General features: G+C 39.0%; 1 protein-coding gene across 2 annotated transcripts in view; it reads right to left on the bottom strand.

The window, feature by feature from the left end:
• HNRNPD (heterogeneous nuclear ribonucleoprotein D) overlaps positions 1-13,434 on the bottom strand; it is a 17,311-nt gene extending 3,877 nt beyond the window's left edge. The window contains exons 1-4 of one of the 2 annotated variants that reach the window (XM_068542775.1): positions 12,879-13,434; positions 10,971-11,027; positions 1,669-1,837; positions 889-1,050 (exon numbers count right to left, since the gene is read on the bottom strand). In XM_068542775.1, the coding sequence (XP_068398876.1) occupies positions 889-1,050; positions 1,669-1,837; positions 10,971-11,027; positions 12,879-13,117 (627 nt within the window). In that variant the 5' untranslated portion in view covers positions 13,118-13,434. The remainder of the gene's footprint in view (positions 1-888; positions 1,051-1,668; positions 1,838-10,970; positions 11,028-12,878) is intronic. The other variant, XM_068542776.1, reaches the window with a different exon arrangement.
• Between the last annotated feature and the right edge of the window lie 2,679 nt (positions 13,435-16,113).

The raw sequence follows: 16,113 nt of genomic DNA, 5'->3' as shown, positions 1-16,113 counted from the left end.
GGGTATTGACACTTGCTACCTAATTCAAGGGTCACAAACTCAAATGCCCGCCCACCCACCAAGCACATGCAGAAGGAAAGAGTCAATTTTAAGAAAAACAGAATAAAAGTGACTGTGTTTGGGAGAAAATGGGGAATGGTGAGGATCACTGAAAACTGGAGAACGTATGAGCAACCAAAGGTAGAAGTTGCTACTCCATCTTAGATGGCTGTTGCCAGGCAAGAAGGCAGTTCCAATGTCACCTGCTCTTACAAATACTGAAGAAAAGCTAAATATACAGATTTTTGTGGGAAATATCTCAATTCCTAAATACTAACAACTAAAACATGCAATATGTTCTGCTTGAATCAAACCAAGGATGTCTACAGGCTGTATCTGGGTCCAAAAGCCACAAATTTCTCAACTTAGCTTTAAATCATTAATTCATAAAAGGAATCTAAGTCTATAATTAGCCTCATAAAATTTGCACATACACATGTGCTTAAACTGAGAAGGCATTACACCCTATTGTTAGTTTATTTCTTCCCTATTCTCAACTGAACCATTTCCTTCTACATCTCAGGTAATCCAACCTGAATTTCTTCCTCTTGTTTATAGCTTTCTACTAATCCAGTAAATTCCACAGTAAGAAAATGTCTACTTCATCTTTGTGTATGGTATGCCCAAGGATGCTATGCATACAATAGTTCCTCAATAAACTAGAAAATGCAATCATCTAACCTTCAAAGACCTGCTAATGAAGTATTTATACTATCCTTATTTCAAAACAAATCGCATAATCTGCCCAAACTTCAAAACAACTTTGGAAAACCCAGTGAAAAACCTATAATGTGACAATTATATTCACACTAATTTTAACAAAAACTAGGTCAAAATATTATCACATACCTCACCAAAACCACCAAAGTACTCCCTTATTTTCTCTTCAGGTGTATCTGGAGAAAGGCCACCAACAAAAATTTTTTTAACAGGCTCTTTTGTTTTCATGGCTTTGGCCCTCTTAGGATCAATCACCTTCCCATTCAATTTATGTTCTTTCTGATCCATGACCTAAGGAAATGGAAATTTTTCATTTGAAAGATATATATCTTAACTAAAGTTCAGAGATTATTAACTTACTTAAAAATAATTATAGTTAAATAAATATAGCTAATGCCAGGCATATGTTGACCAGCTCACAATTAAACTGTCAATTGTGGTGATGTGATATCAGCTAATATATAACAATCTTTAAAAACCTAAAGGTCAGTAAGAATGAGGAGTTAATCAATTACTAGACAACCACCATGCCTTTAACTATTGGCAATATAAGCATGATTGCTACTTCCCTGTAGCCTAAAGACTAAAATGTAAAATGATTCAGTCAGAAGTTTCTTGCCTAGCAAATTTCAAAATCTGTATTTCTGTGAACTTATCACAGCATATCCTTCTAATTAGCCATCTTTAAGGTTTTTAAAATTAATTTTAACACAGTAGAGCCTGGCACACAGAAGTTTTCAGTAAAAAATTCTTGAATCTGACTCTCTTCATAAAACGTATTGGCAAGAGCTGTTATCTCTTCCTTCGTATAACTGCAAAAGGGGAAATCACAAATAATAGGCAGATTAATTGTATCAAACTATTCACATATTTTGTATTATTAACTGATTAGAACACATGGCACACTACCTTATCTACACTCTCCGACTCTTTAAATAGCACAAAGCCAAAACCCCTTGATCGCCCTGTGATAGGATCTAACTTCAGAGTGCAGTCTACGACTTCACCAAATTTGGAGAAGTAGTCCTTCAGATCTTTCTTTGTAGTGTCCCAGCTAAGGCCTCCTATAAACATTTTCCTGTAAAGACAAAAAGCAATATTAAAATGCTAAAAAAAAATTTTTAATTTTGCCTTAAGTTATCCACATCAATAACACCTTCCCCAAAACTGCACCAATTTACTGGGCAGTGTATTAAAATCTCACTCTTCCTACATAACCACATATCAAGAACACCCTATTACAGTTTTGGAAAGTTTTGTTTGTCACTACTGCGCCTGCATAATTACAAAATAGGGAGCAAGCAGCAGATTAAGTCTTTTGACTTGCCAAAAAGAGAAATGTATCCCCAAAGTAAAAATAGTATACACTGTCTTTCTTAAATTACAAGTTAAATACTGGTAACAGCAAAACAGAATTTCACCTTGAAATTTCTCTTCCAAATCTTTATTGAACTTATGAAAAGGCTATGAGGTCCCCATTAATCACAGTAACTAGCATGTGTCTATGCTGAAGCTCCTTTCTTAACTGTTCTCTCATTAACAAAACTCTTAGCACATAAAATGGGAAAGTCTCACAATTAAGTTGTAAACCAAGTTTTTCGATGTGCTAAGAATCCTGAATAAAGACAAAAGTAAGCAATTTAATGAACAAAAAAATTACCCAGTGAAGCACAATCCACTAATTAACCTAGATTATTTATTTCCAGTAGAACCTCAGTTAACCAGCAATAAAATATTTAAACCCTTAAAATGCTAAAAGTGACAGGTGGTAAGTGGAAACCACCAAGGCACTTTAAAACCAAAAATGCATCCCCCCCCCCCAAAAAAAAAAACTGTAAAGTGAAATCTTACTTTTATTACAGCAAAAGGCCATAAAGCTCAGATCTGGCAGCTCTGTGATCCCTTTTATATCTGCCCCCTTTACCCACTCCCACAAAAGAGCTAACATATACCTCCCTCCTACCCTTTAAAGAGACAGGACTAGAGATTATTATTTTAAGGATAAACTGTCAGAATTTGTTATGTGAGGGCTAAAAATCAATTTCACCATCAGAATAAAATCATGCTTGGTCAATGAGTTCTATCTTTGCAACTGCAGTGGGTCAGGGGGAAGGGTGGCGATGGGGGTGTGGTGCTAACTTCCAGCTCTGAAAAGAAATTAAAGCAGGAACATCTCCATCTTGTGGGCTTTTTAGGATATCGCCACTAAAGCCAATTCTTGCAACAAGAGGACAAAGTCTATCCCTAGAATAAGATCTTGCTTCTACTTAACCTACAGACGCCAGATTAACTGAGGTGTTACTGATCTTACTATTTTATCACACTTGTTCTTACTTCTAATAAAGTTAACGAAAAAGAAGTCTTATTTTTAGGCATATAGTGTACTTCCCATTTAGGTTAGGTTTTCAACTTGTACCTGTATTCTAGAGCTGGACTATTTATATGCTTTACATTCAGGAGTTCGGCTAATAAAATGTCCATGCTTTAAGTAACTTTTATTAACTCTTTTTATATTTTATAATCAAATGAGCATAACAAAACACCCACACTGTTGTACAGGTATTATTAATGTTTACTGCCAATTCCATGGGGAAAAAAAGTTGAGGTATTTTCTCAATTACATTTTCTTTCATATCCAGTGAAATAATATCCAGTCCAAGTTACTTAAATTGCCTTAAGCACCTTTATTTTTAACCTAAAGATCCAGAGCACTTCCTTCATAGATGAAAGTACATTACCAACATTTACTCTTTCAAGGTGAAGAGAACACTGCTATCTTTTTAAGGATGAGAAAGAAACGGACTTCAAGGTAATGACCTCTTGGCTCAGATATTCATGGAAAGTTCTAGATAGAAACTTCAATTAAATTGAAATTTAACTATTAAATTACCACTTCTGTGATTATTACAGAAACTTTCCATCGATAATTTAACAGTCTGAAATTACTTCAAGCTGAAGAGAATAACAAAAGTCTTTTTAAAAAAAAACCTAAAATTGAAAGGCAAAATTCTGTGTCTGTCCGGTCTGTTCCTCAGAGATAGAACTAGTTTTGATTTTATTTAACCAAAGCAATATTTATATTGGGTTGTGTCCTCAATTTAAAATTAACAAAAAATAATTACAAAGAAGTAAATCAAGAATGAGGCACGTTCTTTAATTCACAAACCCCAAACTTTTTCTCAACATTGGGAGTCAGTTTTCTTAAATACTAGATAAGCATACTAATTCATCAACTGGCCCAGTAAGTGTTCTCTAAAGAAACTTTCCACGTTTAATATAGTCTTGAGTAAAGACGTTGTTAAACGTGTCTACCTTAGAGTTAAAAAAGGTCACCAAAGAGGCTATCCTTCTTAAACAATCAAATCCCATTTATCCAGAATATTAAATGTCCTAGTCAACTGTAATTTATACATCCATAGAATGATTACTGTTTCTCAAAAAATTAGAGCAAAATATGTAGTAAAACTTCAGCTATCCAGCACCTTTAGAGAATGAGAAGCCAAACAGTCTACCTTCCTTCAAGCATTGCCTGCCTTCCTAATCTCTCTCCCCAATTGTTTTTAACCTTCAATTACTTGGAATGATTTTTTTTTCCTACGGCATATCACACACACTCTTCTGCCTTCCTAATCAAATGGAGTAATCATGATTTAACATTGAGTCAGTCACCACTAACACACCATGCTACTATAGCATGCCCGTAGGATCTTCTGAACTTAAGAGAACTATTTATTAATACACTAAGTGCATCTTATTTCTTAGCTCTTTTAACAAATTCTAGTTTTTCATTTTTGCCAGATTAATCAGCAGCTGCTATTCTAAAATGCTTCCCCCGCCTTCCATTTTTTAGGAAGTTAGCCGGCACTCAAACTTTTCAAATTTGGGGTAAAGTAAAAGTACTTAACAGGCTCTGAGCAAGAGCCTAACTAGCTCTTTTTTGAGGCAAATTCATTACGTTTTGGCAGCCCAAAAGCACTCGTTTTCTTCTGCTCTAATAAGGAAGGGTGCTGCACAACTGATAACCTAACCAGACAGGTGGATATACTACAATGAACACATACTGTACCAAATCCATTCTATCTTTACTAAATCTAGCATATTAAATAAATTCACCCCATTTTTACTCAGTAGACACACCAAAATATACATGTGTAACACATAAGAAAAAGTCTGTTATCTTAATTCTGGATAAATGGGAACTTATTTTAGCCTCTCTAAAACACCAGCATTCTGCTCTGCCTCAAACTATAGGATGGTATATATAAGATGGTATCAATTTAAACTTTCTATATTTTATATTACTGTATCTTGCTTAAAACACAATACCTAGTGTCTGTCCAGATTACCTTTGCTGCCTTGAACACAAAGACTGACTTTCAAGTTGCTTTCACCCCTGCAGAGATGTGCAAAACACTTTACAATGAAGGAGAGCTGGAACTTCAGAAAAATCCTGAGCAGCGTAAGTTAAAACTACAGCACAGGACTTGTTCAAGTAGCAGAAATGGGCCCCTAATACTGCAATACAAGCTTAAAATTTGATCCTTACTTGTAAGTGAATCAATAATCCCAATTAAAGTGTAGGACTTTACCTACAGTATCAAGTTTAATTTCTTAATCCTATCTGTAAAGTTATTTAGCACCCCAAAGGCAATATAGTATTCAACTCAAAACACCGACTCAACAACTGAAATATTCTTGCCTTATAGATACTGACATTATACCATATTATAACATTAAATGACAGGCACAAAGTTAGACAACTCAGTGCAGATAACTCTCCAAATGAGAATTTAGGTTGCTTTGTGGGACTCTCTCTTCGAGAGGAAGTACATTTAAAGGCAGTAAGCCAAACTGCTTGGGGTTTAAATCCTTCCTCCAGAACTAAGAGCTTACCTCTATCTGCAGTGAGGATTTAAATGGCACAGAACATGGTCTGACACATCCCAAGTGCTCAATAGAAATACATTACTATTTAGTAGGAATAGAGCACAATCTAAATAAAGCAATTTTTTCACTTACTCAATGGCTTAAGTTTTTTCTTTAATCTGCATGAGCTATATGAAGTTTCCAACATTAAAGGGAAAAGGCCAGGATGAGTTTTATATAAATGGATCCTAAGATTAGTTTTAATGCTAAAGACTTAACCCAGAAATTTTAAATATCCCATGTAAAAACTACAGACTGGAAATTAGGTTTTCTAAGCTCTTAAATAAAATGTAGTTCCAAAATCACACTGATGACTTGTCTGTACTCTACATAAATGCCAGTAACTTCAGTAAGGAATAATTTCAAAATATAAACAGCAATATATACGGAGCAGTGCTGGCTGGTGGAAACTGCTCTAATACTATTTTGTCCCATCTAAGAACTTTACTCTCAATACTACTGAGGTTTCTAGGTTTAACACTCTACTCAACACTAAGTATTTTTTATATAAAGATACTTGGCCTACTACCCTATTCAAGGTAAATGACAAACACATCATTACACTTTTTCCCAATTTTGGAAAGGGAAAAAAAAGGATTCTGTAACTTTTAAACACTTCCTAACAACTCATGGCCTTCCATAGGTGGTTTCATAACAAATTCTGACAGTTTAAAAACTACAACAGCATGTCGATCTGCTATATATTTCAAGTACACAACATAACTGGCCAATCACTGTCACCTTTTAGAGTAATGTTACTCAAACCTACCACTAATCCTTATTTAAATAAAACTTCTGGTATTCTATCCTTAAAATTATTCCTTTACAATCCTAAAATGACATTAAGTATAGGGAAATCTCACCAATAGATAAGAAATGAGTATTTATTTTCCTTATAAAATATAGATTTAGTTTAAAATTAAGTCAGTAGTTAACCTAAAATGGGGAGGGGTTTACTTTTTGCAACTAGGTAGTATCACATGGTATCATTTTAGAATCTGTATAAAAAATACCCTTGGAAACAGTCTGACAAACTTTTAACAAGTCAATAAAAAAGATTAATTCCTCTAGGTAATATATTAGATCTCATTTCTTCATACTTTGAATGAACTTAAATGACTAAAAAAGATAAGTGAGTTGAAACATAATAGCTAATAAATTAAACATGACTGTTTTTGAATAAACTTTAAATGTTTAACCCAAAATCTCCCCTTTTCTTCATTTCATTCCCAAGCAGGAATGACATCTTGTATTTTTACTTTTAAAATAAACTCTCAATCAGCTTTATAAGGTAAACTCTCCTCTACCTAGAGGTTAAGGAATGGGGTTTCCTTAACCTAGAGGTTAAGGTTCTGGTTAACTGAGATTACTACACATTCACAATTCTATGAAGTTTTTTTTATTAGAAACCAATTTAAATAGCAACACTAAACTCAGAAAATGATTTTTACCTTGATGGAATTTCAGAATCTTGCAATGCTTTAAAATCACATTACTTTTTAATAATATAAGGGGAAAATTATGTAAGATTCATTCCATGACATTATTGGTTACTTTTTGAGTATATTAGCTGATAGTTTTTCATCTATCTTTCTCACAAGACTTGGGGTAGGGAAACTAGAGTTGAGTCTCCTGGCTGTTTGGACTTTATGGTAGTTTCAAGTCTAGATAAGCAGGAGCTTATAGAATAGGACCCAATACTTAAAAACTACCACCTTGATTATTGGCCAAACACTGCTAGTAATAATACGTGTCTCCCCACTCCACCCCCAAACAGTCTTAAATGTCTAGCTCCAATGTACAATATGTAATACTCCAGAAACTAAAACATGCTTACCTTTACACCACAGGAGTAAACCACTGGCAGTATCAACTATTAAGGCACAGGATAAATACACACAAGCTATGAAAGCAGGCTATGTAGTCAATCTTCCTGTGGTGAGCATTGTTTCCAACACACAAATCAGCAAACCAAGTAACGAACATGTTATATTACCTGAGACCACACTGTTGGAAGTGAAGTAACAGAAACAGATCCCACGCTTCCAGCATCCAGTTCAGTGCCCTATCTACTAAAACGTTGAAGCAGAACTAAAGTTGTTTCACTCCATTTGTGAATATGCACACACTCGAGGTGCACAGGTTTAATTGGAATATGGAAAAAGTTATTATTCTATTACTTTTTAAATGCTTTCAAGCTCAAACTAATCATTCTCCATGTTGGCCATGAATCACACACAACAGCAGATTCAAAACCTTCTTATATTAAGTGCACCCTTACAGATAACAATACCCAAGCAATGTTTAAAAAAAAAAAAAAATACACAGTAAGTATACACTTAATTTATAGAAGGGGCCACAAATATATTTATCTCAAAAAGCAGCACTCAATGATAGTCTCCAATTCCAAACCCAAAAGGTCAGGTGATTTTTAGTATCCTTCATGATAAATAAGAATTTGAAATGAAAAGAATTTAGTACTCCTTCCTTAGGTGTTAATCATCTCAAATCTGGGGGCATCCATCACTACAATTAACCCAGGAAACTTGTCAAAGGTTCCGAAGAATGCTAAAATTCAGACCCATGTACTCAGGGTCTCAACTTTACAGTAAATCCAACTTACGGAATCAAAGGCCCGTAAATTTGGCATAAGACTGCTTTTGTATCTAAAAGTAACTGCTCTTCTACGAAGCAAACAACGTTCAAGATGCCCCAGAAGCACTAGGGTATAGACTATAATCTCAAATATTTAAAACAACAAAGTGTTAGGTAAACCCATTTCTTAAAAATTAGACAGGAGACAACCTACAGCACAATTAATTCACAAAATCCTCAAACAGGAAGAATCACACTTGAGTTTATACACTAATGGTTACAGAACTAGATCAACAGTCCTGTTATTAGAAAAGTATTGCTGTACTTTGGCTCATAAATGAACGGGATTATTCTGCTTCTTGCCTAACCCAATGCAGGCAAGTCAATGTACCTACCTTGTAAAATTGAAAGCTACAACAATATTATAGTTCCCCAATAATCATGAGAAAGTAAAAACTCTGTCTCCAGGTAGCTTACTACACATGGCATGCATATTTTGCCAGACACTAATTTTAAAGTACCTACACACTGAAAGGATCATAGCCCTATAGAGAACGTAATGAGTTCACACCAAAATGGGAAATATCAGTGCAACTGCTTTTAAGTAAAAACTAGGGATGTTAAAGTTGGAAAAATTATAATGAGGTGAGCTCAGGAAGGCATTTTACTATGGAAGTGAATAATTACTCTAAAGGTCCATAGTAAATTGTGGAAACGCTTTACTCCACTAGAGGTATAACAGGCATGTCCTCCTCAAAATAGCTGTTTATTCTTGTACTAAGGGAAAAAAAAAACCACTTAAGTCTGCAACAAATTGATTTTTAAAATAGTTTTAGGATGAAATTGTAACTCACTTCAGTCTCAAGTTAGAATTGTAAAAAGATACACACACAGAAATGTGTTTAAGAAATTAAATTTAGATTTTAGCTCTAGTAACCAGTCTTACCCTCACCACTATTATGAAACTTCTGCCCAATTTCCCTCAAACTGGGAGACAAGAGAACAGATAGGGTGGCAAGTGCAGACACCAAAGATTAAGTCTTGAGGGCTTTCTGTTCAAAAAGAAAAACAAGAATATGTGTAACAGATGAGGCTATCTGACCGGACAGTAATTTTTTTAAAATATTTATTTATTTATTTGGCTGTGCCAGGTCTTAGCTGCGGCACGCTGGAACTTTTGTTGTGGCACGCGGGGGTACATTATTTTAAAAGTCAAGTATTAAACTTTAAAAATGAAAATATTTGTTAAATGTAAACTCAAAGTAAACCTCATAATCGAAAATGTTCATTAACTATAAATATTTAATTGTCCACTTTTCCTAAGAGGTCAAAAAACTTGCAAAGTTATAGTATTAACAGACCACATATAATTTCTGCAAGAGTCAAAGCAACAACCTTTAAACATAAGTTTATGATCCTTTCAAATTACTGAAAATAACTGCTTACATATTTGAAATATGTAATGGAGTAATAAAGTCAAGTACAGTTATTAATTTGTTCTTATTTACTTTACCACTATTACCTAGCAGTGAAATTGAACTATCACAGGACCAAATAGAATAATTTCCATCAAAAAACTTTTATTCTGGGGACTTCCCTCGCAGTCCAGTGGTTAAGACTCCACGCTCCCAATACAAGGGGCACGGGTTCAATCCCTGGTCTCGGGGAAGATCCCGAGTGTGGCGCGGCCAAAAAAAAAAAAACCAAAAAAACAAACAAACAAACAAAAAAACCAAGCAACTTTTATTCTGTATGTCACACTTTATCTCCAATATAAAACTGGACAGATTTCAGTTAAAGAAAATAATAAGCTCCTGTAAAATGTAAATACTGTCCCAACTGGGCTCTTAGAATGTTGTTTGTACAGATGTTAAGTCAACTATCTGCAAGTTACTGGCCCTCTAAACTCCAGTGGTGGTAGATACAAACTCCTGGAAAACTCAAATATAATCCTGAAGGCAGAAATACTGACATTTAGGGGAACAGGAGGGATAAAAAGAACAATACTCAATCTACCAGCCTTCCAAAAAGTCATGCAATTGTGAATACGTCAACCAACCAACTGTAATTAACATTCCAACCAAATCACACTGAAAATCTAAAAATCTGATTTAAGCTGTAGTGGAAAGCCACATCAGCACGCCTTTAATAGTACATGTGCAATTCTTATTAAAGTTCTATTTACAAATATGGTTGGTGATTTTAAAAAAAGTCATTTTTGCATATACATCACTACTTTAAAAATTGTTTTACTACTGACATTTCCAGAATATTTCAGTATAACATGCAATACATTTTAAACACACACTTTATTGTAGCAGATAACCTTCACGTATAACATTAAACTTAGAATTACAAGAAAAATTTTTTTGTCTTAAAACAAATCAAATTTAAAGTTAAATACTTTCTTGCCCAAATATAAAAATATCATTACTTATTATATTAAGCTTTAATTGGCCAAACCACAATTACATGCATTACCACAGACCAAAAACCATGTAATGGCATCAATTCTGCCCAAAGATCACACATGATGCCTAAAAAGGTTTTATATCCCAGGTACAAAATATCCTACTGTACTAAAGTCTAGAATTTCCTGGGGATCAATGGGCAACTAACCAATACACAGCCTCCACATGTTATGACTATTGAAACCTTTATATTACAGAAATAAAATTTAAAAGTTTTACCATTCTTCCCGCTGTGCCGTCGCTGCTTCAGAGTGTCGTGGGGAGGAGTTTGAATGGCTAGGGAATTAACAACCGGTACAGCAACCAATCAAAATTCTAGTTTTAGTTTTTGACATTGTTAGGGTTAAAAACTTTAATTCATTTACACTTCGGTTCAACAGTAGATAACTACAAAGGCAGCTGCTTTGTGACTTGAAAAATCAGAACAGAAAGCCCGCCCCAAACAGTAAGTTACACAATCATTTGGGTGCCTCTGTCCGAAGAACAGAATTCAGAAAAAAACCAAAATGTTAAAAGACTTAAGTTTCCAAATATTTAACATATCCCTTTCTTAAACTAAGCTATATATAATTCCAGATAAATTAATAAAGGCTCATTTCCCATCCCACCTCCACTCTCCCAAAGCCAGCACAATCAGCAAAACAGCCCGACAAGAGTCTGCCTAGGCTGAGAATATTAAATCCTATATTCCAAAGGGCTTCTCTCTCCCCCCTCCAAAGCTTGTGCTTTTTCCTAATAAAGGGAATGTTTTCCAATATTGAGTTAAAGCGACATTTTATTGCTTTTACCTTCCAGCCAACACCTTTCTCCTTGTTACAGCGAAAAAAATTACACACACACACCCCCCAATTACAAAAAGTAATGGAAGCGTTAACCCAACATCAGCGATCAGTAACGGGAATAAGAAGAAAACCCAACCAAGAACCCCTGACTTAGTCCCTCCTGCTAACTCCTATATTATGTTCCCGGCTCCCAAATGCTGCGTTCTAAAAAATTTTATGCAGCTTTAAATAACATATACAACGTATTCCAATCGGAGGAAACAAGTTACTACTTAAAAACCTGCAAAAAGAATAAAAACCATAGCACATTACAGAATTTGTTCATTTTATGAAAGAAGGCTGGTGGGCCTCCTGTAACTTAAGTAGGTGAGAGCGGGAAGGAGAAATCAAGAGAGACCAAAAAAAGGATTCTGGGCACGGCGTGGGTTGTAAAAAATGAAAATTGCACAGAAAAAAGTAAGGTAAGAGTACACTATCTGTACGAACAGTTGAGGAACCCAATAGCTGAGGGCGCGAAAAAGGTGCGCGGTTAGAATAACTCTGCGGGGTGGGGGAAGGGCGGGCAGCAAGCCGGAGGTAGACCAGCTCCAGCCAAGTGCAGGCCCCGCCGACAAGGAACTTAAGGAAAGCCCTTGGAGCAAAACCAACGTACCAACAGGCGAGTCGGGGAATTTCACCAGGCCCAGTTGGTTCCGTAGGCTAGAAAGTGGGGACTATGCAAGCAAGTCGTTGTACGATGGTGTACAGTAGAAAAACGAAAAGGCTGAGGCGAAACTTACTCAAAATACTTAAAAACATTCGGCCTGAAGCCAAGACGGGAGGAGCAGAGCTGGACAACCTACACGTTCCCCGAAGCATGTGCTTACAAAGAATGGCATCGTCTAGGGATGCTGCAGTGAGAAGCACCAAATAAACCTTAGTTATCCAGGCATAAAGGCTTTTTGTATCTGACTGCGTTTTTATGCCCAGGACTTTAGAAAACTGGGGCGAGAGAAGACAGCGGGAAAAGAAAAAAGGTACCCCTCGACAGGCGGGAAAAAATCCTGGCGGCCAAGTCGGTGGGAGGAGACCCAAGGCGAGGGAGGGAAGAAGGGCGGGCCGGGGAGCAGCATGGTGACGGCTAAAGGTGGAAACGTGTGTGATGGGGGAGGGGGCGATTAGCAGCAGGGGAAGAAGGAAATGAAAGCCCGGGGGAGCCCGGCGTAGAGAAGGGGATAACAGTGCAAAGAGGCTGCACGGGAGCCTGGAGCACGGGCGGAGAGCGGGAACGAGGCCTAATGGCGGGGGAGAAGGAGGGGGAGGGGGGATAGTTGGGCCTGACTATCCCGGGCCGCCCCTTACTCACCCTTCATCCTCCTCGTTCTTACTGGCATCGATCTTCGCCCCCTCCGACTCGGCGCTGCCTCCTTCGGTGCCTCCGGCCGCGGTTCCGCCCCCGGTCCCGGCTCCGCTTCCCGCCGCCGCCGCTGCCCCCTGCGCCGCCACCACCATGGCTCCCTCCTGTTCGCCCGCCGAGCCGCCTACCGCCGCCGTTGTTGCTGCCGCCGCCGCCGCCCCGTCCCCGCCGAACTGCTCCTCCGACATAGTGCTACTGCCTCCGCCGCCGCCGAGACTACACCCGCCGCTGCCGCGAATCGAAACTAGCAGCAAAGTAATCCCCGCCGCTGCCGCGCGCCCGCTCTACCGCGCGAAGCACACAACAAGACAGAGAAGGCGCGCGTGGATGCAAAGGCTCCTGCGCCTCTCCCCGGCCTGCCCCCCTTGCCTCCCACTCTCGCGCGGCGCGCACTCCCACTCTCGTCCGCCGCACTAAAAAAGAATAAGCAGCGGCGGCCGCTCTCGCCTCCTCCTCGCTTTAATGGCGCCGCCGCGGACCACCTAAAATGGCCGACGGAAGAACGGCGCGTCCCGGTCACGTGGCGCGCGAGCGCGCCCTTTGCACCTCCCCCGCCCCCTCTACCGCTAGTTTTTTTCCCCTTCCTCCTCGGTCCCGCCCCCTCGCTCCCTTTTATACCTTCCTCGCACGCGCTGCGCCGCACAGCGTGGGGCCTTTAAAGGGAACCGGAAATGGCGTTCTATAAGACGGCCGCGCGGAGACCATCGAGAACAAGGAGCGCTGTTTCGAAGGCGGCTAGAAGGGCCCCTTCGTCCGCCGCAGCTTTTCCGAGGGTTCCTGGTCGGCTCACCCCCATCCCCACCCCCACCCCCACCCCCAGCAGCGGGCGGGAGCAGCGGCGTCGGGCAGGGGTGTGGTAGCACCTCCCGCAAGGCGGCCGTACCCTGTGCGCCTGCGGATTTGGAGTGGGGGAGGGGAGGCGCACAGCCGGCTGCTCCCCGCGTGTTAGCGGTGCCAGCCCGACAAGGGAGGCTAGCCTGAGGTGTCGGCCTTGTCCCACAGACTCCGGGGGACGCCTGGCTCGCGGTAGCCTGAGCGAGGCGCCGCGCCTGGCCGCGTGCGTGCACGGACTGCGGCAGCTCCTCCGGCCGCCGTAGTCGCCCGCGACCGGGTGACATTGAGGTTTCCCCGGCTGCAGCTGCCGCGCTTCCCAACCCCTGGCGGGCAGGCTGAGGCCGTTGACGATTAGGGCTGCTTTTCTTTTAAGAGTTGCTTTCCAAGTAAGACTTCTGCTTGCCTGCTTTTCTCCTGAAATTTTTCGTCAGAAGAAGCAGGTAACTTGCGTATTTTAAGGAACAGGGATTGTTTTGCATTGCTTGCTGTATTTGAGGATCCTGAAACCTACCACGATTCTTTGAAAATACTAGGAGTTAGGAAGGGTGTTAGATCAACCAAGAGTTCACTTAAGTTAATGTTTTTTAGCCCTTGTACTAAATAGAATATATAGATGCTGCGAATCTTCTTTACAAGGTTTCTCAGTTTGTTGTGTTGTGGGTTAGGGGAGTTTTCTGTTGTTAAACACCGCTCGGAATTTTATGCAGGCTAACAGTCAAGTTCTTTAATAGACCTATTAGAAATCCCAAGCGCCTTGGCTGGAAACTGGATTATTCAGGCTTTGGGATTTGCTGCTTCCTGCAATTACATCTTGAAGAAAATGAAGTTTTTAGGTACTTCTTTAGTCAACGAATGATTATTTGCCTGTTTAGCGTGTGCCCAGGCACTGGGGAAACGAAGACTAGTGTGAAATATCGAAAAGAACTCTGCAGAGTTTAAATATTTGTTTTCCACTATGTAATTAAATGAATTTGTATTAACACTATCCAAAAATCTCAAAGGAAGACTGAAAACACTTAATTTTTTATAATTAGTCAAGTTAGCAGAATTTGCGTGACAGAATAATTAAAACCCAAGAATACAAATCAAATTCTGAAAACGTCTTAAAAATATAATCTTACTGAACTCCTGTATTACGTAAATCACACAGAGGCAGTGCCAAGAATGTGTATCTCAGATCAAGTGGTAGTGACTTCAGGTATGTCTCCACCTGTCAAAATAGTAGCCAAGGGACTTCCCTGGCGGTCCAGTGGTTAAGACGACACCCTTCCACTGCAGGGGGCTCGGGGTTGGATCCCTGTTGGGGGAACTAAGGTCCCTCATGCAGCGTGGCACGGACCCCCCCAAAAAAAGGAACAGTAGCCAAGAAGAAAGTGGGTATTGTGCTCAAACCAAATATTCCAACTTAGAGACAACTAAGAAGCAGCTCACCTGAAGGGGGTGCCTTTTGAATCTCTTCTGTCTTCAAAAGATGATTCTTTTGCTTTTTTAAAAATTTTTTAGATTTTATTTTATTTATTTTTTTATACAGCAGGTTCTTATTAGTCATCCATTTTATACATATTGGGGTATACGTGTCAATCCCAATCTCCCAATTCATCCCACCACCACCACCCCCCGCCCCGCCACTTTTGCTTTTAAGACAGCTTTAGACATGCCTGCCTTCTAGTAATAGACTTTCCCAAAAGGTTTATTTTAATTCACATGTAGTCCAGTAACTTCTGGACTTTCTTGGAGTTTATATTAAAAATTCCAGGAAACCTAGGAATGATTTTAAAGCTAACACCTTTATTATGTGTTATGTGAGTATGTATGATGCCTTATCACTCATATCCCTGCATATTATGGTCCAAATCTCTGCATCCTATGCTCCAGCATCCACCCAGCATTCTTCTGAGAACCCATTCAACTTCAACCCTAGTTCTTTTCACATTCTTCATCTGCCTGGTAAACTCCTATTCATCCTTCAAAACCCCAATTAAATGTTCCTACTTCTGTGAAGCCTTCCCAGACTCCCTGAGGCGGAATTAATCATACATTCTCACAGTCTTTATCTTTACTTCTGTTTTTCTAAATATATAATTTTACTAGACCATGAGTTCCTGGAGAGTAAAGTTAATGTGTTCTATGTATCCTTCCTTCCTCATGCACACACGTACACATAACACACATAATAGACTAATTGCTGGTTGAATTATTGAATGACAACTTGTTAGGTTTAGGATCTTTCAGGCAAACTAGGTATGCTTCCAGGGACTTAAAAAAGTCTCTTCCCACCATCCCACTTCATCTCTGGCATAAAAACACTTCCTCAAACCACTTGCTGGTGTGTGAAGTTCCTTAAGAGGGA

The sequence above is a fragment of the Eschrichtius robustus genome, chromosome 4 (genome assembly GCF_028021215.1).
Source record: "Eschrichtius robustus isolate mEscRob2 chromosome 4, mEscRob2.pri, whole genome shotgun sequence".
NCBI classification, from domain to species: domain Eukaryota; kingdom Metazoa; phylum Chordata; class Mammalia; order Artiodactyla; family Eschrichtiidae; genus Eschrichtius; species Eschrichtius robustus.
Note: the sequence above shows the minus strand (reverse complement) of the source record. Positions and strands in the feature narration are given on the sequence as shown.